This window comes from Cyprinus carpio, chromosome A1 (genome assembly GCF_018340385.1).
Source record: "Cyprinus carpio isolate SPL01 chromosome A1, ASM1834038v1, whole genome shotgun sequence".
Classification (NCBI taxonomy): domain Eukaryota; kingdom Metazoa; phylum Chordata; class Actinopteri; order Cypriniformes; family Cyprinidae; genus Cyprinus; species Cyprinus carpio.
Genome location: NC_056572.1, coordinates 34,578,572 through 34,603,541, shown reverse-complemented (window position 1 = coordinate 34,603,541; position 24,970 = coordinate 34,578,572). Strand labels below are relative to the sequence as shown.

At 37.6% G+C, this 24,970-nt stretch overlaps 1 protein-coding gene across 1 annotated transcript; it reads left to right on the top strand.

Annotated features, from left to right (window-relative positions):
* Positions 1-11,358: 11,358 nt before the first annotated feature.
* On the top strand, positions 11,359-24,970 carry LOC122146566 (putative adhesion G protein-coupled receptor E4P). Its single transcript, XM_042765912.1, has 11 exons — positions 11,359-11,550; positions 15,812-16,040; positions 16,321-16,440; positions 17,555-17,736; positions 17,838-18,002; positions 18,077-18,283; positions 18,361-18,593; positions 18,766-18,832; positions 18,915-19,006; positions 19,100-19,262; positions 24,445-24,970. Exons 1-11 carry the CDS (start codon positions 11,359-11,361, stop codon positions 24,502-24,504), a joined length of 1,710 nt encoding a protein of 569 aa, XP_042621846.1. The 3' UTR covers positions 24,505-24,970.

Genomic DNA, 24,970 nt, shown 5'->3' with positions numbered 1-24,970 from the left:
CTTCTGTCTGTTTTGACCTGTATTAGAATATAAATCTTGGGAAACCAATGTGTTTCTGGTAATTGCAGTAACATTTTTAGACATTTTCTGAAGGATTTGAAGGATTCTGAATTTGAATGGCCGCTATTCATATTCATATATTGTAGAACTCAAGGCAGTTTTGCTTTTTAGTGTAATAATTTGCTAATCATAAATAAATAGAGGTATACATTTCTTCAGTTGCAATACTGGATACATTTTATGAAAACAACAGATGATAAGAAGCATGTTACTGTCTTAAAATATTTTCATAACAGCTAATCTGTCTGACCCCTGCTACAACTACACTGTGCTGGATGAACCATGGAGAGACATCAATAATACACATTACATGCATCAATATCACAAGTGTGACACCAACGTCACCTGGAGCGGCTGGTATCGTCTCTTCATTAATGGTCTGAGTGCTCACATCCCAGAGACATGTATTACAACATATGGCTGTGGCACTCATGTCACCCTGTGGATACCTGAGGGACACCCAACAGTTGAGGATGGAGTCGTCACTCGAGATGTCTGCGGTAACTGGAACAATTACTGCTGCTATCACAGGTCTTACCCCATTAAAGTCAAAGCCTGTCCAGGAAATTATTATGTCTACGAGCTGGTTAGTCCAACTGTGTACTGGTCAGCATACTGTACAGGTGATTATATTTACATGAGCTCTTTCTACATATCATGATATTTGTATCTCTGTTCATTAATCACTATTCTTCTAAACTTTCAGATGTTCGCAGCATTAACACCAGCTCTACAGCCGTCACAGCAGCGACCATCTCCACTGGTAAAGTAACAGACTATGTCTCTTTAATCACTGTGTGAACTTTAACTTAGGGTGACCAAACGTGCCATTTTCCCAGGACGCGTCCTGGCCAGGATTTCTATATTGCCTAAAATATCCAGGTTTTGACTTTGGTTTCTTGTTTTCATACTTAATGAAGGTAATGTTCGTTTGACCAATAACATGCAGACATTGTACGTAATCGGCCATTCGTGGTGCATGAGAAGGTGGGATCTACAGAGAACAGTCAAAGCGATGCAAATACGTGTACATATTAGTGTTTGACTTGAAGCAGTACTGAGTAGACCGATCGTTAATGACATCAAAGTCCTGTGAGAGCGATTCAAAAGCACAAGAAGCAGTCTGGTCTCTAGCGCTCTCACGGTACTTTGTCATACAACAGTTGGTCTATGCATTGCAAACAAAGCCAAAACCTGGATATTTTAGGCAATATAGAAATCCGGGCCTAGACGTGGCCTGGGTAAATGGCACATTTGGTCATTCTACTTTAACTGGGCTCTTAAGCCTTGACTTTATAATGTTAGTTTGCTGCTGTTACTGTGTGTTTATAAGGCATGTTTGCATAGTCAAAGGAAGACAAGAAAACACTTGATGTTGACAATCGTCATGTAGTGACCTGATCTCATCTAGAGCAGGGGGTTTTCAGTCCTGCTCCTGGAGAGCTACTTTCCTGCAGATTTCAGCTCCAAACCCAATCAAACACACCTGAACTAGCTAATCAAGGTGCTCAGGGTTATTTGCTAATTACAGGCAGGTGTGTTGGGAAAAGGGTTGGAACTGGAGTCTGCAGAACAGGAGCTCTCCTGGTGAAGAGTTAGAGATTCCTGAGTTACAGACTGAACAAAAGAGTGTTGTTTCGTTGACACATTTGAGTTTTGCTGTGCTTTAACAGCAAGTTATTCACCAGTGTTCTGAAGATCAGATATTCTGAAAGATTTATACACACATTGTACACAAAACAAGTTTTTAAACAACTGCATAACATGGACACACACAGACGTCAACAATCAACATATGAAACAGATTGATTTATACAGATCGATTCTGATCATCACAAAACAAGCTACTAAAAGCAAAAAAGAACAACAGGAAAAATATGAGCAAATAGAAAGAATTAAAGAAAAAAAGAATAGGACAATTCAGCTGCATAATTTATCGCAATGCATGTGTTACATATAAGCTTTGTCTGTTTGTTTTCTGTCTGCCCTGTTTGATCTAGTTTTCCTTACGTCCCTTGATTAGTTCATTCTGTTCACCTAACTAGTCATTAGTCCATTTCTTGCGTTTGTATAAATATTCCCCGTTATACTCTTTTAGTTGCCAGTCATTATTTGCACATGCTTTGCTGTTCTGGTGTGTTGTTGGTTTCCTTGTTTGTTCTCCTGTGGTTTTTGATTAAAGACTTTGGATCACCTTTACATTGTGTGCTTCATATTAGCAGAGCTACCGTTACAGCATGCTGGGAGCCATAGATGAGTTCTGTACTAGGTGATCCACTGAAAGATAGAGCTAGGGAATTTGTCTCACTAGCTGCTGCCTTTCTGTCAGAAAGTTGGTGATCCACTGAAAGATAGAGCTAGGGAAAGAGTGCTGGGTTGGTTTAATTGTCTCTCATATGCTGATTGTTGAGATTATCAAAAAATAAAAATAAAATTCAGTTACTCTGTAACTGTTAAGCAAGAATCAACAATTTCTTAAATTTGTTTCATTACAGCTATTCTGTCTGACCCCTGTTACAACTACACTGTACTGGATGATCCATGGAGAGGCACCAATAATACATATGCTTCAGTTAGAAATTGTGACAGGTCTGTCATCTGGAGCGGCTGGTATCGTCTCTTCATTAACGGTGCGAGCACTCAGATCCCAGACACGTGTGTTGCTCAGTATAGCTGTGGTACTGATGTCACACTGTGGATACCTGAGGGACACCCAAAAGTAACAGATGGGGTCGTCACTCGAGATGTCTGCGGTCATGCTGTCAATTACTGCTGCTATTACGGGTCATTTCCCATTAAAGTCAAAGCCTGTCCAGGAAATTATTACATCTACGAGCTGGTTAGTCCAACTGTCTGCAATGCAGTATACTGTGCAGGTGATTATATTTACATGAGCTCTTTCTACATATTCATAATATTTGTGTATCTGTTCATTAATCACTATTCATCCAAACTTTCAGATGTTAGCAGCATTATGAATAGCAGTCTGTAAGCGGTCTGATGAATATGATGATCTGTACCGTTAAATGTGTGAGTTAGTGTGCTTGTGTTAGCAGGTAAAAGTGTTGATGCCGATAGCCTCATGGGCAGCGTGCTGACATATAGCGCTGCTGTGCTTTGGGCATCCCAAGTTTAAGTTCTGGCTTGCGGAATTTTCCTGATCCCATTCCCCTCTTTACCTCCCACTTTACTTCCTGTCATCGTACTGTCCTATCACAGTAAAGGCAAAAAAAGCCAAAAACAAATCATAAAAAAAGAAAGGAAAAAAAAAGATAGCTAGAGAGCCGAATATCACAGACTCAAGGGTTCTGGACTCTTCTATTAGACCAGCAAGAAAAAAAAACAGCAATGCACTAAAAAAAAATTAATTAATTACAAATACTAATTACATCATCAATATTTGGGTAAGTTACTTTCAAAAAGTAATTAATTACTATTACTAATTACATCATCAATATTGTATTTAAATTACTTTACTAATTATGCTGTCTTGAAAAGTGACTTAGTTACTCAATAAAGCAACTTAATTATTCAAATTGCTAATTAGGCTATGTCTTAAAATTCCTATAAACCTTAATAGAAATTAAACTCTTTATTCTTTCAGTTTGAGTCAAACATAGAATAGTTTAGCCTTTTAGCTTTAAAACAACTGTAATACTGAAACATTTTCATGTACATATAAAAAAAGTAACCCTCTTTGGTTAACAATTAGAAATACTCTGAATAATAACATATTTGAATAACCAAAAAGCTTAAGAAAAGTTAAACAATACATTTCAGTTTGGCAAAATGTTCAGGAAAAGCTCAACTAGTAAAATCCATACAGGTTAGGGCTGTGCAATTAATCGCATTCAAGTGTCGTGTGCATCTGGTCAGTAAAGCCGGACCCGTGATTGGTAGTAAATCAGCATCACCTGCTTTCAGATTGAGCGGCTTTCACTACACAGAGCCGTAGTTCACTGACAATTAGGCAAATCTCCCATAATCGCAGATGAATCGCATTCGATTTCGAGCGCGATATCATTTGTCAGTGAATTATGTCTCTGTGTAGTAAAAGCCGCTCAATCTGAAAGCAGGTGATGCTGATTTAACCTAATACTAATCACGGGATCGGCTTTACTGAGATGCGCATGACAATCGAATGCTATTAATTGCACAGCCCTAGTACAGGTTTATGTAAAAATAACACGTTAACTAATGTAGGTAAGTATAAATTACATAAATTATCTTCTCTGCTGAATAAAGCTGTGTCAGATCGCACTGTTCTTCTGAAGTAAATGCCTCATAGCAGGATTTCTTTAAAAAAACAATGAAAATTAGACGAATCTTGATTGATTTATTTATTCATTTATTTATTTATTTTTTATTATTTATTTTATTAATTTAAAAGTAGACACGTCAAGCTTTCAGATAGGCCCACGGGAAAGAATGTGCCATGCTTTAGTTTCATACGGATTACATAATCAGACAATATTCGTTTTCGATTTGAATTCATTCATTTAAAAGTAGACAAAAGCTTTCTATAGACATATTTCTCATGTCTCTGTGCCAAATATTCCCTGAGTTTGTGACATGTAGAAGGTTGCTCACGGAGACATAGATGGCAGAAATTGCACCCTGTTTGTTTTGTTTATTTTGGAAAAGCACAACGTCTTGTTGTTATTGTCAGTGTACACAAATAAAAGTAGGCCCTTAGTAGATTCGATTGATTTTAGTCTTATCTGTATCTGAGTATTTAAGGTTTCTCTGTGAATTAGGAAAAACTGAAAGTGAATGCGCTGGCATGCAGAGGGTTAAAAACGCTGCATTCAATTTTATCTTTAGACGGTAAATTTAGATTTCAAATTCGATATTGATTTTAGAACTGCTGGAATGATTTACTGTATGTAACGCATATACTTTATAAGTAACTGTAATTAAATTACCTAAAAATGAGCAGTAATCCCTTACTTTACTTTTTCAGTGGATAAGTAATTTAATAAGTAATTTAACTTAGTAATGCATTACACCCAACACTGCTCCTCTTCATATTTAATTGTTGCTTGAAACTCAGAAGTGAAGACCAGAAGACTCTGGAGTATCTTCAGCAGGATTCTTTATAGAGAACTTGCTGTGTGCCGCTGCAGTCATCAAAAGTCTGACAAAACAGGCATATAGGACATTGTATTTTAAAGCATTCCGTAGGCAGTCCTTGTCCATATTGGCCCAGGGTTAAACAGAGTTGAGAAAATTTTCCCCCGAACTGTGAGATCAAACAGAACTACAGTAATTTATATCAAATGACCTAAAGCTTTGTGAGCACCAACTTATAGATATCCTATAGCACAATTGTTTTAAAGGGGTAATCGGGTGCCCATTTTCCACAAGTTGATATGATTCTATGGATCGTAATAAAAAGTTTGTAACGTAGTTTGGTTAACGTTTCTCAATGGTAGTGTAAAACACCACCCTTTTTACCCTGTCAAAAACAGCTCTTTTCAGAGCAAGCCTTTTTGTAGTATTTTCCTTTAAATGCAAATGAGCTCTGCTGACCCCATCCCTCTCTTCCGAGCTGTAATTAAAATTCATTGTGAAACTTGCTAATTAGCACATTATTGGGAAAGGCAGTTTGCAAAGATTCATTAAAAATTTTTATATTTCACTTCTCCTGTTGGTGAAGCTGGATCACGAATGATTCGTGTGAACATAGACGCATTTAGGTAGATCGGGGCGCATTCCCTTCAGAAAAAAATTTAATCCACTGCGTCTTCAGTGGCTTAGATGTCGGGAGTAAATGACGACTGCTATGTTCATTATTACATCCAACAACAGAACATTCAGTCACTTAAGAGACATTCTTGTCTACATCAGCTTAGCTCCGGCCATAAAACAATGGCAGGCTGATGACGGCTCACTCAGGGCGGGCCTAAGGTAAGACGCCAGTCCAATCTGTGCTGAAACACCACTGTCAATCAAACTATTGTGGGAGGGGCCTATCTATGTGACATCACAAATACAGGCATCTGAGATCGGCTTGATTTGAGAAAGGGGAAATTATTTAAAGAGATTTAAGCAAACCACTGGTTGGATTTTATCATTATAGTGTGGTTTTGTACACACTGCCAACACACATTTCAGTTCAAACAACTTGATCAGTGTCCTGAAATGTGGGAGGAGGCAACCGAACATGTAACATTTCGGCTGCTCCCCGAAACACCAGTGGCTGCAGAGATTGTACAGCGATCCCCTCAGGGTGCCAGCAAAGAGCCCCAATGAGATAACTCCTCATGAAGATCAGGGGAAAAGGGGAGAGACCCACGTTGAGGCCCCTCCCCTTGGCCACACGACAGGAATCTGTCATCAAGCTTGGAGTGCCTGGGGTTCTACTGCTCCTGTGGCCAGTTTAACTTAAGCCTGGCCACTGCGTAAGTAACCACCTCGAGTAGCTCCCCAAAAGATTTATCATCGCGTGAGGAACACTCAGAGGTGGTACTCTCGATATCCATATTGCCGGAGGCAAGAGAAATCGCTTCCTCAGCCCGCTCTGAAGAAGCACCAGGGTGCACATCAGCAGCTGACATGAGAACACTGCACTCTGGCAAGAGCACGAAAGATGGGAACCTCTCGTCTCTCCACCAGTTCAACACGCAGGACCCATAATCGTAATGAGGATGCAGAGGCTCGCCCCTCCTGAAAGAAAGCGAGCCTGGAGAGGAGAATTCCGATAGGTAGTAAGTTGCAGTTAGTTTATCACATGGCAGCAAGCACTTCTTGACAGTCTCACTACTGCAACATGATTCCTGTTTATATATAGACATATATAGTAGGGGTGGAACGGTACGCGTATCGTGTACCGAACGGTTCACTGGCAAATTCCAAAAAGGAAGTGATCATTCCTATCCCCTTGGAGTGGGGACTTTGGAGTAAGCAGGGCACATGCGTGCCATTATGTTGTCGTTTGGAATGCACTTGGCAAAGGGAATGATGTAATCTCCTCATTATCTTCAGCTGGGATGTTCCCGTGACAACACAGCACGGTGTCTGTCAGCAGATGTCACTGTATTTATTGTTGTTAGCATAACTGTTGCAAATAAACATTCATTTTATACAGGGTTGTCAGTAAGGTACTGTTAATTTACAGCTCTCAAACGTTAATTTACAACTCTTAATTTGTACAGTGTTTTACTGTAATTCTACCATGGACATTAACTCTCCATCTAATATTTATTGTATGCCAGTGTCCATCAGCGAATCTGCTGACAGACACTGTGCTGCATTGTCATGGGAACATCCCAGCTAAAGATAATAAATAAAGATAATACATTGTTCGCTTTGCATCGAAATTACATTGTTCCCAGATATATATATATATATATATATATATATATATATATATATATATATATATATATATATATATATATATATATATATATATATATATTATTTATTTGCTTTACAGCACAATTCCTACTCCTCTGTCCTTCTCTCGTACACACAATGCATTCTCTGAAGACAAAGAAACCTGAAGGTGTGTCATTTTCACGTCTATTTATAACCCTGCAGGTGCAAGTAATAAAATGGCGTCACCCACCGAGGTTATTTAAGCCAATTCTTGCCATGTTTGACACATATGCTTCACAACCGGTCGAACAAAAAATGTTCTCATATGCGTTATTGAAACGCAGCAGTGAGAGTAGCTTTTGATGGGGAACAGAGTAATTTGGCATCTGAGTCCAATTTATCATCTGATTCAATGTGTTATTTTTTTCAGTTGTTTTACAACCAATCACTTCCACAACATTTACCAGTTCTACATCTACAGGTGAGAATGATGTTAGACTGGATTGTGGTATTGAAATGCTAACCCTACATAGTTAATTTCTTCATTAAGAACACAGTAGGTAAACTAAATCTTACATGGTATTTCTTTTATCTTGTAAATTTACATGTCATATACTGACAGTCACTTCCACAACATCAGCCAGTTCCACTGCTGCAGGTGAGCATGATGTTAGACTGGACTTTGGTATTGCAATGCTAACCTTATATAATTATTGTCCTCACAAAGAACACAGTAGTTCATCTAAATCTTGCTTAGTATCTCTTTTATTTTGTAAATGTTACATTTCATATACTTAGTCACTTCCACAACATCTACCACATCTACAGGTGAGGATGATGTTAGACTGGACTGTGGTATTGAAATGTTTATCCTACAAAATTAATGTCTTCATTAAGAATACAGTAGTTCATCTAAATCTTACTTGATATCTCTTTCCATCTTGTAAATGTTAAATGTCATATATTGACCGTCACTTCCACAACATCAGCCAGTTCCACTACTACAGGTGAGAATGATGTTAGACTGGATTGTGGTATTGAAATGCTAACCCTGCAAAATTAATTTCTTTATTAAGAACACAGTAGTTCATCTAAATCTTACGTGGTATATCTTTTATCTTGTAAATTTACATGTCATATACTGACAGTCACTTCAACAACATCAGCCAGTTCCACTACTGCAGGTAAGGATGATGTTTGACTGGACTGTGGTATTGCAATGCTAACCTTCTATAATTATCCTCACAACGAACACAGTAGTTCATCTAAATCTTGCTTAGTATCTCTTCTATTTTGTAAATGTTACATGTCATATACTGACAGTCACTTCCACAACATCAGCCAGTTCCACTGCTGCAGGTGAGCATGATGTTTGACTGGACTGTTGCAACACTAACCTTCTATAAGTATTGTCCTCACAAAGAACACAGTAGTTAATCTAAATGTTGCTTTATCTCTTTTATTTTGTAAATGTTACATGTCATATACTTACAGTCACTTCCACAACATCTACCACATCTACAGGTGAGGATGATGTTAGACTGGACTGTGGTATTGAAACGTTTATCCTACAAAATTAGTCTTTATTAAGAATACAGTAGTTCATCTAAATCTTACATGGTATCTTTTTCCATACTTCAACAACATCAGCCAGTTCCACTACTGCAGGTAAGGATGATGTTTGACTGGACTGTGGTATTGCAAATGTTAGACTACTTTGGTATTAATGCTACCTTCTATAATTATTGTCCTCACAAAGAACACAGTAGTGAAAAATCTTGCTTAGTATCTCTTCTATTTTGTAAATGTTAAATGTCATATACTTACAGTCTTTACAACATCTAGAGAATGATGTTAGACTGGATTGTGGTATTGACAGCAAAATAATTTCTTCTTAATTAAACTAAATCTTACGTGGTATATCTTTTATCTTGTAAATTTACATGTCATATACTGACAGTCACTTCAACAACATCAGCCAGTTCCGCTACTGCAGGTAAGGATGATGTTAGACTGGACTGTGGTATTGCAATGCTTACCTTCCATAATTATTGTCCTCACAAACACAGTAGTTCATCTAAATCTTGCTTAGTATCGCTTTTATTTTGTAAATGTTACATGTCATATACTTACAGTCACTTCCACAACATCTACCACATCTACAGGTGAGGATGATGTTAGACTGGACTGTGGTATTGAAACGTTTATCCTACAAAACTTTATAAGAATACAGTAGTTCATCTAAATCTTACTTGATATCTCTTTCCACTTGTAAATGTTAAATGTCATATATTGACCGTCACTTCCACAACATCAGCCATCTACTACAGGTGAGAATGATGTTAGACTGGATTGTGGTATTGAAATGCCCCTATCTTGTTTAAAACACAGTAGTTAAAGTCTGGTATATCTTTTTATCTTGTAAATACATTGACAGTCACTTCAACAACATCAGCCAGTTCCACTACTGCAGGTAAGGATGATGTTTGACTGGACTGTGGTATTGCAATGCTAACCTTCTATAATTATCCTCACAACGAACACAGTAGTTCATCTAAATCTTGCTTAGTATCTCTTCTATTTTGTAAATGTTACATGTCATATACTGACAGTCACTTCAAGAACATCAGCCAGTTCCACTGCAGCAGGTGAGCATGATGTTTGACTGGACTGTGGTATTGCAACACTAACCTTCTATAAGTATTGTCCTCACAAAGAACACAGTAGTTAATCTAAATGTTGCTTAGTATCTCTTTTATTTTGTAAATGTTACATGTCATATACTTACAGTCACTTCCACAACATCTACCACATCTACAGGTAAGGATGATGTTAGACTGGACTTTGGTATTGAAACGCTTATCCCACAAAATTAGTCTTTATTAAGAATACAGTAGTTCATCTAAATCTTACATGGTATCTTTTTCCATCTTGTAAATGTTAAATGTCATATATTGACAGTCACTTCCACAACATCAGCCAGTTCCACTACTGCAGGTGAGCATGTTTCTGGACTGAATGTGGCTTTCAAAAGTGGCTCCTCCACAATAGTATGTTCATGAGTAACAGAGTAATTTGGCATCCAAGTCTGATATATCATATGATTCCATTTGTCATTTTTTCAGTTGTTTTACAACCAATCACTTCCACAACATCTACCAGTTCTACTTCTACAGGTGAGGATGGTGTTAGACTGGACTGTGGTATTGTAATGCTAAACTGTACTGCCCTCCATAATTAATGTCCTCATGAAGAACACAATAGTTCATCTAAATCTAAATAAGCATCTCTTTTATCTTGTAATTGTTATGTCATCTTATAGTCACTTCCACAACATCTACCAGTTCTACATCTACAGGTGAGTGTGACACTGTACTTTTCTTCATCCAAGACTCTTTTTGGTGACAATTCTGTCTTGTTTTTGTTACATTTTATTTAGAAACAGTCACTAACATGTCTGCATGAAATGCATCTGAGTTTGATTTGATGTTTTTCATCTCTTCATATTATATTTAATATTACACTCTCCTTACCTAAGTTAATAAAGTGTGATTGCATGTTTAGTTTGTTGTCAATGGCTCTACCTCAACGTGAAAAAGTTGTGACATGGGGATGGGGCGGATTAAGGTCTACCCAGGCCTCTAGGCTCAGGGATTTCAGGGAACTTTGTTTTCAGACATAATTTACTTATATTAGGTTTTGCATTTGGATATATATTTAGAAACCTTTAAAGATTACATCAAAGTTGACATTAAGTTTGTTTTTTCTTTTAATTTATTAAGTTAATTCGAAGTGTCAGTTTTTGCATTATTTTTGTAATGGGGCCAGAAACAAAAGATATGGCAGGCAGATCTAAGTGCAGGGTTTATTGGAGTTAACAAACAAAAAAAATAAACAAAGAACTAGAAGCACAAAGAACAAAAGAATGCAGGCCATCTACTTTGGCCACCGATGGTCATGACATTTTGTTTAGAGATGGCCTCCATGGCTGTGAGAGGACAGGCAGAGAGTTTAGGGGCGACCTTCATGGTCAAGACGTGGCAGACATGCCAGGCAAAGGGTTTTGGGATGGCCTTCTTGGCTGTGACAGGGCAGACTGAGAGTTCAGGAACGGTCTCTACCTCCTTTGGAACTTCTGTAGCGGTCGCCACCGACTCTGGGAATTCTGTATTGGTCACCTCTGTCTCGGGGGAAGTATGTATAGCCCAGACAAACAAAATTACAAATACCATCACTGGAAGAGCAGAAAATGGTGGAAGGACCTCTTAGACCCATGAGAGTGCTGAGGCTGCTGGGCTAGAGAGCGCTAAGGCCATGGGGCTTGATGGCGGATCCACCACACTCGTCTGCCCGATACTGGTCAAGTGGCCAAAATGGTACTCACCAATGGTGTTTGAAGTGGTTCTGGCTCCACACCCCCCACCATGAGTCATACAAAAGCAATCAGATTTTTAACTCTTTTTGACCAGGGCAATTTCAAACATACACATTGAGTTGTTTACATGCCAAGAACGCCAACAGAGATCTGGTCTGTGGTCTCTACTCTTGTTTAAAAATTAAAAAATAAATAGTGCTCCTGTAGCTCAAGTGGTAGAGCATTGCGTTACCAAGCGCAAGGTTGGGGGTTCGATTCCCCGGGAACACATGATAGGTAAAAATTGATAGTCTGAATGCACTGTAAGTCGCTTTGGATAAAAAACAGCGTTGCTAAATGCAAAAATTATTTATTTTAATTTAAATTTATTTATTATTTAATAAAAAAAACTTCTGCATCGCAAAGCCAAAAACGTTTAGAAAAACGAGCGCGCTTTATACTGGCATCTGACCGTGACATGGAGGTTTGTACAACTGAAATTGACATTATTGTATCATTAATCTGTCCATGCAACACGTTGTGCGAAAATAAACTCAATAAAAAACTAAAAAGAAGCCCCCCTAACACTAATAACAATATGCAACAAAAAACACAATACCAAAAAATTATTAATAAAAAAATATCAAAAAACACTAAACAGAAGCCCCCTGAACACGTAGGCCCTGATGCTACACAAACGTAAGTACCGTAAATGTATGGGAATATTAACAGCTTTGCATTGGTGGCCAAATTACACCTGGTACATGCATTTAGTACACAGAGAGTGTGCCGTTTTTTCACGCAGACGTATTTGTAGTCGATGATTTACAGTTCGTTTAACTTAGCGTTCTAAGTGCAAACCTCATTCGATGTCATTAAAAGGTGTATTAATAGGTTGTTGGTAATACATCACCCAACACGCACACCAGAGCGCAAGGCCAGAATGTTTTAAGTGGGCGTGGTGGTTACATAAAACTGGTGGGGCAAAGCTGTTAGGGTATGAAAACTGCAGCAAAATTGCCCACAAAATACAGCCCAAAGGTCAACACGAATGCTAATAAAAGCATTGATAAACATATATTTTAATTTCAACATTTACTAATACATTAAAAACAACAATGAAAAATTTTATTTTTATTACCCATCGTTAACTATGACTATGCCACCCTAGGACTTGCACCCAGGGAAATACCATGCACCCTCAGGTGCTACTCTAGGAAACACGTTCGATACTACTAAAAGAGCAAGAGACGTGACTTACCAAAATAAAACATTTATTTTACACCGAAGTCATTAATCCTAATACATTATAAAGAATGGTCTCATTTACCATTTAAAAACCCACAGTTACAAAGAGACCGCAATAAAGCTTATTTTAACAGAAGGGACAAGCCCCACAGCAAATCAGTGCATACAAATTCATAAAGCAACTGACAAACCAAAAAGAAACTACAGCAAAAGAAACAAATACACTCTCCCCTTCTGTTAAGCTTCAGTATCACAGCTCGTCAAACATTCACCTGTAGAAAAAAATACAAAAAAAACTCAGAGGAGCAGCAGTCCAGCACCGTGATGGCCTGTTCAGCTGCATGAACAGGACAATGAAACCGTAGGATCAGACAGTATACAAAAACAGCCGTAAGAACAGCCATAGATGAAGCCAGTGGAAGAAACAGCCACAGGTACAGGGTTATGAAACAACATCTAGTGCGCTCTGGCCTCACCTCATTCTTAGACAACAGTAAGCTATACGCTACCTGCACTCATCACCTTCGGACACACACACACATCCCAGTGGAATAGCAATGTAATAAACCCCTGGACCTTTACGCCCACAAAAACAGGAACACAGAGCAGAATCACTATACCACAGTTAGACTTGCTTCTTATAAAGCCACTAGGCTTCGACTAGAACGCACCTCAATGATTGACCACCAGGTGTGATCAATGACAATGCGCATACTCACAACCAGTGGGCATGTCTTTCCATTTGAAATATGCAAATATTAAAATGGAGACTGATTCTAATGAATCCACAAAAACCATAATAAAACTCAGTCTGAGACAACGGCTTCATAGATGATTTCCATTATAAGAGAGTCTCTGTCAATTTGTGCACATCGAGGACCACAGAAATGCGTGCAGCTGCAAATTATAAAGTTTGTTGTGGCGAACAGGATCTAGCACAATGTTTATACATTTCTTTCCTCAAAGATGTATCTATTTAGTGAATCAAACACTACCTATGGTAATATGATGCTTCAAGCACACTTGGCTCAGAAGTTTCAGATCGATAAATCCATCACCCACAGGTGCTCTGACTTCATTTGTAAGTTACACGGTTATGATTCAGTGCTAAGACTTAGACTTAGACTCAATATATACTTTTTAAAGAATTTATCTGATTGCCTATTTGTTTCACTATTTTTAAATTTAACTCCACAAATGCGCATATTTTGCTATTATGTCCTTATGTCGGAACTGGGTGGGACTAACAGAAAGACTGTTCATCCTTTTGACAAGCATATGGCATGCACCTATAGGAAGAGGGAAAATGAAGAAACTGCCTGTAATTGACCATGAAAACTTGCATTTAATATTTTTAAACTAAATATGTAAAGTTATAATGAAATAAGACATTTATTATTATTAATGTTTTATAAATTATTGGTTGGGCCACAGCTGAAAGTGGGTGGGCCTCGCTATTGATGCACACCATCATAGGAAATTGAAATATATTAAACACTTTCTTTTCTGAGATGAATATTTGTTTTTTTTTTGTTGTTTGTTTGTTTTTTGTATTATTATCATTTTTTTTTTAATTATTATTATTATTTTTTTTTTTTGCAATTTCATTATTCATTCCAAAATAATGTTTTAATGTGCATTTATGAAAATGGAATTATAAAATAAGGAATTATAAATGATAAAATGACAGCAAAAAAAAAAAAAATAACACTGCTCAGAAATATGAGGGTGCAAGACTCTTTACGCTTGAGACAGTAAGAAACCAAAGAGTAACATGACAGCAGAAAAACAAAAAATTCTGAGTATGGGTCCCCATACTTGGCCAACCGTCACCCGTCACTTTTTCACTAACCTGTTTGTTTGTTGTCTTGTTGAGTATGGGTCACCATACTTGGCCACACGTCACGTCACTTTCACTTACTGTTTGTTTGTTGTCTTGTATCATATCATCCATGTTGTTGTTTGTTCAGCTGTTACTAACATCATCGCACACCGATACACACAGTCACAGCAAAAAACAACCTTAGCTGGTAATGTAGTCTGTTGTTTCCTCTGCTGATTGTGTTTTTGAATTAATGTTTGTGGATCTGAAGAATTTGAACAGCTGTTTTTTTTTGGCTCCAGGTAAAGATGAGGAATGAAAAATGAAAGTGTTAAATGTGCAGTTGCAGAATTATTTCAGACACCTTTTTATGAATGTCTGTTCCAAGTTGTTATTTGTTACAATTTTTTTTACATGCCTTTTAGATTAAAAGTGGTCATACCAGAAGCACCCAAAGATCTTTCTCTTTGCCTTGCTTTGTTTTTGTTATTGTCTTCATGTTTGATTTTCTGCCATTGCAGTTTATACATATAACGCTGCAGGAAGGATGCACCGTAAGTTGAGTTTCTGAAATTGAAGTTTATTGAGTTGGATTCATAGCTTCTATCAATAATAGTCCAAAGATATAAGCCATAAGAAAAGTAAGATGTAACATTGTGGATATTGGAAAAATGAAATTCCACGTAAACAAACCCAGTTTTGCCTTGCTATTAATGTTGCCAAAAACATGATTAACACCACAGAGTCTGTTTGATTTGTCATATAAAGCTCAATTGTGATTTCAGAGTCAGACCTCTGGAGGATGTTTTGATAATCTTTTTGCACAGATCGAGAATATTACCAGCTTCAAGTGCTTCCTTTAGATGTAAGTGTTACTCATAAAATGCTAAAATAATCTAATCGGTGTCAGTTAATATAATGATTGACAGGCAGCAGGTTGTCTTATTGGTTCTCTTCAGGTTTACATGTTAGAGATAAACAATATTTTTCTGATCAATAATTAGACTGTGACCAACATTTTGTCTATGGCCTTCAACACATCAGAGAACATTTTAGAGACTCATACCATCATTATCATCATCATATCATCATCATCATCATCAATCATCAGCCAACCAGATAAACTTGCCTCCTATGGAAACCGTATGTTAAAAACCAGTGAGAAACTCATTTCTACATTGGTGAAGCCGACAGAAACAAGTGACAATGTCAACTTTACTCTTCCCACTGTAGGTAAGAGTAGACACAATTATTATGTTGGCCAACATTCATGTACATGTTACTTTTAATGTAGCAGGTTAAAAAAAGAAAGAGTTCAAACTTCATCAGGGATGAAAAACCAAACTGATGAATAGTCATTTTATCTGTTTGTAAATTCAATGAATGAATTTGACTTAACTGGGGGCGGGGGAGGGGGATTTTATATATTTATATATATATATATATATATATATATATATATATATATATATAAATTAATATAGTGTATAACTGCTTGTTTATTTTTAATCAGAGGGTCAAGTCTTTATGGTTGGACCTCTGGTCACCTTAGAGAAAATCCCTCGACTTGAAACGACAAATTCTTCTTTGGACATCGATCTCATAGGAATCGCCAAGAACAACAATGAAACAAGTATGAGAAATGTTTCATCGCGATCAAAAGAAAATCATGAAAATTGACAACATGCCATTACCACTAAACCATATATGTGACCTGTGCTGGCAAAATGAATCACAATGATCAAATTTTCTAAAAAAAAAAAAAATTGTTGCATGTAGTTTATATGTTCTCATTCTCTATTAAAAGAAATTAAAAAGAATGATGTATGATTTGTTGGAATCAGATAAAAATGACTGAGCTACATATTTTTGATGTCGACAGAGTCAGCAAAGTCAATTTCGAGAAAAATGGAGTTAAAGTTTTCTGAAGTTAACAAATCAAAATCACAGATTTTGAAAACCAAAGCATCTTTTTCTTCAGTTCTTTTTCTTAATAATAATTACTATGTTATAATATAAGTAATTACTTTTATTTATTTTTGTTATTATAAGAAAAAAAAACAGTAGAAAAAAATATAAGAAACAAATAAATGCATTACCTTTTTCATTTTACATATAGATTATTAAAACTACAAAAGCAAAACAAATAATCAAATGTAAAAATCCCTTTACTGTATTTATTACAAATAAATTGATTATTAAAACTACAAAAGCAATTACATCTAAAGCAGCGATTGATTCCCTGTTTTCTTTTATTGTTAGATTAATATTAATGAGACAGACGGCTGATATATTAAGACAGACCGTAAAGCACGGATCTAATATAATGTTACACATCAGATGACTTTCCCTAACAGTTCCCCAAACCTTCATTTAAGACAGGACATAGATATGTTTGCTTGGATACAGAATACTGTAATTTTGTATATATGTGTATATTTATCGGGATTGCGTGTTTCGGATGACAGTCAGCGTGAGAAGCGGAGAAGAGGTGCTCCTCTCATAAAACGTACAAATAAAAGTAATTAAACATCTAAAATTATTATTTGGAGCATTGGCGTCACTAGACGAGTGCTTAATGATCAACTTTTTTTTTCGAAACCCTCAAAATCGACTAAAATTTTTCACTTTTTTTTTCCCTGTAGCACATGTGCGTTCTGACTCATTTTGTCAGCATGGGTCACATATACTTTCTTTTTTGTTGTTGTTGTTTTAACATAGTATTGCTGTCTGTTTCTGTCACACAGAATCAGCTGCTGTGGCTTTCATGAGCTACAACACGATGGAGAATCTACTGAAGCCAGACTTCTTCAACACATCCAATGACATGATTAAAACCATGATGTCCACTGTGATCTCAGCTACTCTTCCCAAAACCACCAACACTAAACTAACTAAACCAGTCAACTTCACCCTCAGACACATCAGAGTGAGAGACTGAAATGTGTTTTTGTTTTATCAGAGCACTGATGAACATCTGAACACATCTAATATTCAGTGTTCTAAGATATTCTTCTTTTTTTTTTGCAGGAGTTTGATCCCAGCGGTTCTCTGTTCTGTGTGTACTGGAATATCAGCGAGTGGATTGTAGATGGTTGTTCTGTTTTAAAGACCACCAGCAGCTACACTGTGTGTTCCTGTGATCATCTGTCCACATTCGCTCTCATCATGCAAACCAGCCGCCGTCAGTCAGAGGTACAGAACATTTCTAGTGAACACTGAAGAACAGCACAGATTTGACACTCATGTTCTCTCACATGTTTTCTCAGAGCGACCCACTGATGGCGCTGTTGAATTTGGTGTGTGTGATCGTGGGGCTGGTGTTCTTCAGTTTGGCCCTGTTGACCTTTGCTCTTTGTCAGTGGAGTCCTGGAGTGAATAATGTGGCTCGAATCAACATCTGCATCAGTCTTCTGTTGGCTCACCTTCTGTTTCTGCTCACACAGCGGTTCCTGAGCCTCATACAGCATAAGAAGGTGAGAATGATGAAGGAGCCCAACATCTCAGCACAGCCTCACTGAGAATCATCATAACCGTCTCTCATGGTCTCCAGGTGTTGTGTGCCGTGATCTCAGGCCTTCTGCACTTCCTCTTTCTCTCCGGCTTTGTGTGGATGTTCATTGAAGCTGTGCTGCTCTTCATCTGTGTGAAGAACCTATCACAGATCCGCTCCAAAAAGAGGGAAGTGCTTAGCAGTGGATTCCTGTGTGTGATTGGATATCTGGTTGCTCTGGTTGTGGTGTGTGTGTCTGTCGGTCTGGTTCCTGAAGGCTACGGCAGCAAACAGTGAGTTTGGGATATTTAAAAATTGATTAGATGAAATAAAGACTTTAGTTGGACTGTCAGCTGACAGATCTTTTGAAACAATGCTGCTCTCTGATATATACAATTTTATGTATTTCAAAGTCACTCAGAAGATTAAAATAAATTTAGATTTTTTTAATGCCTTTTCCAACAGCTGCTGGATTAAAATGGATAAAGGTTTTTTCTGGAGTTTTCTGGGTCCTGTTTGTGTCATACTAGCCGTAAGTTCTAGGTACAGACATTTTTCACTTGGGCTGTTGAAGCAAAGATAATTAAAGTGAACCTTTCTCCTTATTTCTGCAGATAAACACGATCCTCTTCTTTAGAGTCATCATCAGTCTGAGCTCAACTCTCAAAAGTCTAAATGCTGAAGTTTCACAGATGAAACAAACCAAGTATTATGCATTATAATGTATTCTACCACTCTTAATAAAGTAACATGAAACAATGAAGACACACAAAGTCTTTCTTTCTCTGTTTCTCTGCAGGATCATGGTGTTTAAAACACTGGCTCAGTGTGTGGTTCTTGGTTGCTCCTGGATTCTGGGTTTCTTCACTAATGGCAGTAAGGTGCTGGAGATCCTCTTCCTGATCTTAAACTCCCAGCAGGGAACCTTCATCTTCCTGATCCATTGTGTCTTCAATAATGAGGTCAGGCATAATTTTCAACATTACCTGATCCTTGTGCTCCTTATAAACTCCATCCATCTCTGAGATAAACAGTAATACCTCTGAAATTTATTTAAACTTATGCCTCTGACAATAATAACAGATCAGTGTCTGAAGCACACATGTAAATAAAGTAGAGATGTATTGCTGTCCAGAGGGATAGTTTGACAGGATGGGGGATGGGGGGGGGTAATTACAATTATATACTATACTGTAATTATTGTCACAGTTATGGACCTTTTGTTGTGTTTTAGAGCCCATCCACACAGAGATGTGTTTAGCTGTATATGTAAAAAGTTTTGTATCAAATCAACGTTTTGTACAGACGGATCCGGTATTAAAAATGCTTGAAATGGTTGAAACCACTATTTTTTTTAAACCAGGTGCCAGAGTGGATGAATCTGAATATGACACCCTGCTGCTGGCAGAATTACAGCACCACATACTGGTCTGGCATAGGGTTGTCACGATACCATAAGCTCCAACTCTTCTTCTCCGTTTTTCGTGTATCTCTGTGGCAGAATTACAGCACCACATACTGGTCTGGCATAGGGTTGTCACGATACCATAAATACATATTACGATACTATATCAACTGAAGTAGTATCGCGATACCATGCGAACTGAGAGATAATTTAAGGCCGGTTTCACACCACACGTGTAAGCAGGACATAAACACCAAAAAACTTTTTTTTTTTTGGTGCTTAGGTTAACCAGGTTTGTAGTATTCACACCACACGCAGAGGAAGTTCCGTGATTCAAACTGTGAAAAAATAGACTTTTGTAAATGCATGAAAACACATCCAGTGTTTCTCACAGACTTAGGCTGATGATACACGGAGCATCTTTTTGGGCAATGTTGCCATTAACAGGCAATCGGGTGAGACACAGGGCCCACAACCGATCTAAAGTATCCAGATAGAAATTTGCTGATCATCCTCACTGGGTTAGTGCCCAAGCAACATTGCTCAAAAAAAGTTGCCCAGCAAAATTGCTTAAAAAGTTGCCCCGTGTATCATCAGCCTTACACTCTATGAGCCCTATCATATACCATGCGCAATGCGTTGTCAGGCGCAAAGCAAGTGTTTTTTGCTAGTTTCAGCCCAACGCAGTTATTATTTTCACGTCCTATGCCAGGTTGTTTAAATAGCAAATACATTTGTTCCCATTTGTGCACCCATGGGCGTGCTGGTCTGAAAACAAGGTGTGTTCAGGCCCATTGTGAAATAGAACACAAAAAGAATACACCTCTCACCAAACCAAACCAAACCTAAACTAAAGTCAATGGCACAATTTTTTTTTTTTTTGTTAATTAAAGAGTAATTAGTAATATGTGCCTATAGGCGGGTGAACAACATGCGTACACTCTGCTTATTTAAACACACAGGGACACGCAGCAGTGCACAAACATGCCAAATATTAAAAATGAAAAGATTACAATGTTAACGGTTATTATTGTGCCCTGTAGATTGTCTGTGCACGAGCAGAACCTTTCCTCTCTGGAAAAGCATTCAGTCTTTGCTCTTGCAAATTCCACCATGTAAATGGCGAATCCGCCATGGTGCACGTTACACCCAAAACACACCCATGACTCCTTAAGAGAATAGGTACAACCCTTTTGGACCATCGTTAAACTAGCAAAAGTGGATTCGCCAATTGCTTTAGACCATGCACTTAGATCATTAAAATATGGCCCTAAGTGTGGCGGCACCTCCCCCGGGGGAAAAATATATATGTATGTGATGTAAATATAAAACAGGAGACGGGCTTATTGAAAATGCAAATCAATTCTCTGCCAGCAGGAGGCGCTTTAGGAGTGGCAGAAATAGCAGTTTCCCCAATAACGGCTGTAATCAAAACAGCACTGCGCTCATGAACGCTACTTTATCAGGCATTATAGGAAAGATGAAATGGAAATGAAATCAAAACTTTTCTGAAGACAATCTGTTCTCATGTTTATTCAACAAAGTCAAAGAATTTTGGAAAATCTATTTGTGGCGTTTAGTGTTGATATTGTGGCAGGCCGCCACAAATAAATTAATGTTTGGGAAACAATGTTTGGGAGTTTTTGCCCAAATTTCTAAGACTCGTTTCAATGATTAAAACTATAGTTTACTGTATATGTATATCTTAACATTAAGATTACTTTCATGATACGAACTACACTATACAGGATGTTATATGCCAGTGTGGAAGCACAATGAGCATGTTTGGCTCCGCTTTGCATATGCACAGCTTCTGCGCTGCCTCCGCTCTGCTTGCCCATCCAATGTGAAACAGGCGTAAGGTGTGAATTCTACACAGCATTTTGTGACATTTAAGGGCACCACAGAAGGGCGACAGGACAAAAAAAGACGCTTTTGTATTTTTATTTGAAGGCACAAGTGTTCGAACATTTTAGCGACTGCTCCACATACATTACTTACGGTTGAACTGTAATGACAATTCTTCCGTTTAAAAAAATACTGTGGCAGTGTTTTGGATCCTTAGTATCGCGATTCTACCATCGTACTGGTAAACCGTGCAACCCTAATGTACGTATACTACATCAAGTCGGTTTCAGTGGTTTTGTGTCTATGCAAATATTTACGGAATATTTATGATGCTGTGTTTACAGATTTTATTTTTTTGAACAAAGAAAAAAAAAAAGATTGGATACGGAAAGCTCTGGCTTAGTGTGGATGTGACCTTAAGGCTTCTACACAATGCATGATTTTAGCAATCCTTTAAGATCTTTGCAAATCACACTGTGCGACATGGATTTGATAAACTTGTATGCAGACTTTACAATGATGACACCTATTGACTCATAGGCTCATATATTAATGACGCACATTAATATAGAAGAATAAAACTTCATCAGTATGCGCTAGTGGTAAACAAAAAGAGCATGATGAGTCAAAGTTTGAAAGCTGTAGTTTTCATGTGTGCTGAAAAAGTGGAAGTGGCGAAAGAGGAAGGGATAAGAGCTTGAGGTAAGCAGTTTTACGTTTCAGTGCCATGTTGTGTTGATTTTATTTCGCATTCTTATTGGCTGCTCAGTAAAAGTGAGACGTAGAAGCAAACACACATTGCGATGATCATGCTGAATTTCTGACACTGCCAGACAATGATCGTAGGCTATCTTTGGTCGAAAGACCGTGACAACGGGCGTCTTTGGGGTGGAGTGGGGGGATTTGGGGGGATCACATTATGTGGTTACGTGAAACCATTTAATTACATCTCCATATCATCTGTATTCAACAATAAACTAAAACAAAGCATTATAAATAAACAAAACTCACCATAATTATCAGTGGGAGCACTGGGCTTGTTTCCCTGCAATGATACGATCCCAACGAGGAGGGATGGGTGACAGTGAGACTCGAAGGGTGTTGCAGATGTCCAGTCTGCTCCGTAACTTTGTTTTAGTGGCTGTGAGCACAGAAAAACCCACTTCGCAAAGGTATGAAGTTGGAAAAAGAAGTGAAAATTTCAGAGCCTTCGCAGCGATCTCTGGATAGTCTGTCTTTGTTTTACTCCAGAAGCCTACAAGAGAGGATGTCTGAAACATACTTTTAAGCCCACCGTCATTTCAACTCTTCACAGGGTACATCTGCAAATGGGTCACGGAGCCATTCCTTATCAATTCTTGGAACATTTGCTTTGGGAAATAGTGCTCAAACTCAGCTCACAGCAAAGCTATATGATTCCACACCACAATTGAAACATAAGGCCCAGGTTCTTTCTTTCCAAAATGTCCAGACAATGTTGGAAACATCAAATGTGCCCTTTGGCACTTGTTGTCCCCACAATTGCAACTTGGCTTTGAATGCAGACACTTTGTCTGCCAATTTGTTGTCATTCTCCCCTGCAGTGACAAATTAGGTTCATTCAGCAGGTTGAACGTGTCACAAAGGTACGCAAGTGTACCAATCCATTACTCGTCACTGACAGTAGTTGCCCCCCCAAGCTGTTCGAAAAGACGGGAGTTGAGGGTATTTGCTTTGATTGCTTCCATTTCTTCTCAAAGCTGTTCGAAAAGATGGGAGTTGAGGGTATTTGCTTTGATGGAGCACACACATAATATATCCTCTGCACATAGTCTTGAAATATATATTGCACATAAAGCAATAAAAAGTATTATTATTATTATTATTATTATTATTATATCATCCATTCTTCGTGTGACAGTTGTAGCCGAAAGAGGAATCTGATCCTATCTTATTAGTTGCAGCTTCGCCGATCATTTCATGGAAAATGTCACAGCAAAATTAGTTCTTACCCGATGGTGTGAAGGGCTTCTTAGCTTTAGCGATACAGTCAGCCATCAGATGTGGTTGCTTTTATTATTTGCTGTTGCCCCATTTGTTCACTTTTTTTTTCCTTTCAGTGCTGGGTGTTTAGTTTCAAGATGCCGTGGCAGTTTTGAGGGCTCCACTGACTCATTACCTAATGTTTATATTATTTTATATTATACACATGGGGTTTGGAGCTTGTGAATTGCCATGTGCCTATATCACTCCCAGACACCTGTGACAATTATAGGTATTAAAAAATAAGATGCTAATTTGTACATTTTTTGTTGTTATTGTTCTGAATCGAATGTGAGTTTTTGAGTCATTTGAGTCATAATGAATCAGACAAAAATGCTAAAGTCCCCCTCTATTGCACAAATTGGTAATGTCCAACTATTGCTTAGCACTTTCACCAACAGCTTTATGACTGCCGTTTGACGTAGTGGATTATTTTGCATTGCTGGTCAAAGACAGACACTTTTCCCGAATATCATCATAATTTCAAATGTGATATTGAAAAGTAAAATTAACAAAAACATAATTTAAAGTGTCATTCATTTTAGACACAATATTGTCTGTTTTTGCTATTTCAACAACTAAAATAGTTCCAAACAAAACCACAGCAGAACCGTTGTTTCTTGAGCAACACTGTGGTGTTTGTTTCATTCCAGAATAGATCTGCCAGATTAATACCGGATTCAAGGTAAATATAACCAAAACAAAACACACACACAAAAAAACAGATAGATAGATAGATAGATAGATAGATAGATAGATAGTTTTCTTCAAACACATTGCCTGTCCTTCTCTTGGTGTCGGTTCATGAGTTCAGAGGTTACATTGATCTCATTAAGTAACTCAGCTCCTCTCGTCTCATTCTTGTCCAGGTCAGGCAGCAGTACAGGAAGTTCGTCAGATGTCTTTGGAGTGGACAAAAACAACACTGAGAACTACAGAATCATGTTCAGAGAGTAAAACATACTGATCAAGTGCCAATGTTATACAGATTATTATATATAATAGTTGCTGCTCCTTCCTGCAAATGATAGAAAAACATGTTATTCATTCATTCAGGATTTTCTTGGTGAAGGGTCAACAAACATATTTTTAGAGATTCCTCAAAATACCTAACTTAAACATTTTCATGTAAGTGCTGTCTACATAAGTAACTAAAATGTTTCCTCTGCATGGACCTCTTTTAGACTATATTACTTTAAATATTAATATGCCTCATACAAAATATGTCATATAAATGCAAAATGTATTTTCAGGAGGGAGGGCCGCAGGTTTTAAAGGTATTGTGATACATTTAAAACTATAAAAATAACTACATAATCAGATAATGTCTAACATTCAAAATGAGTCTGTATTGTCATGTGGCTTGAATTTTCTATTAAAACGTGTGAATGACTA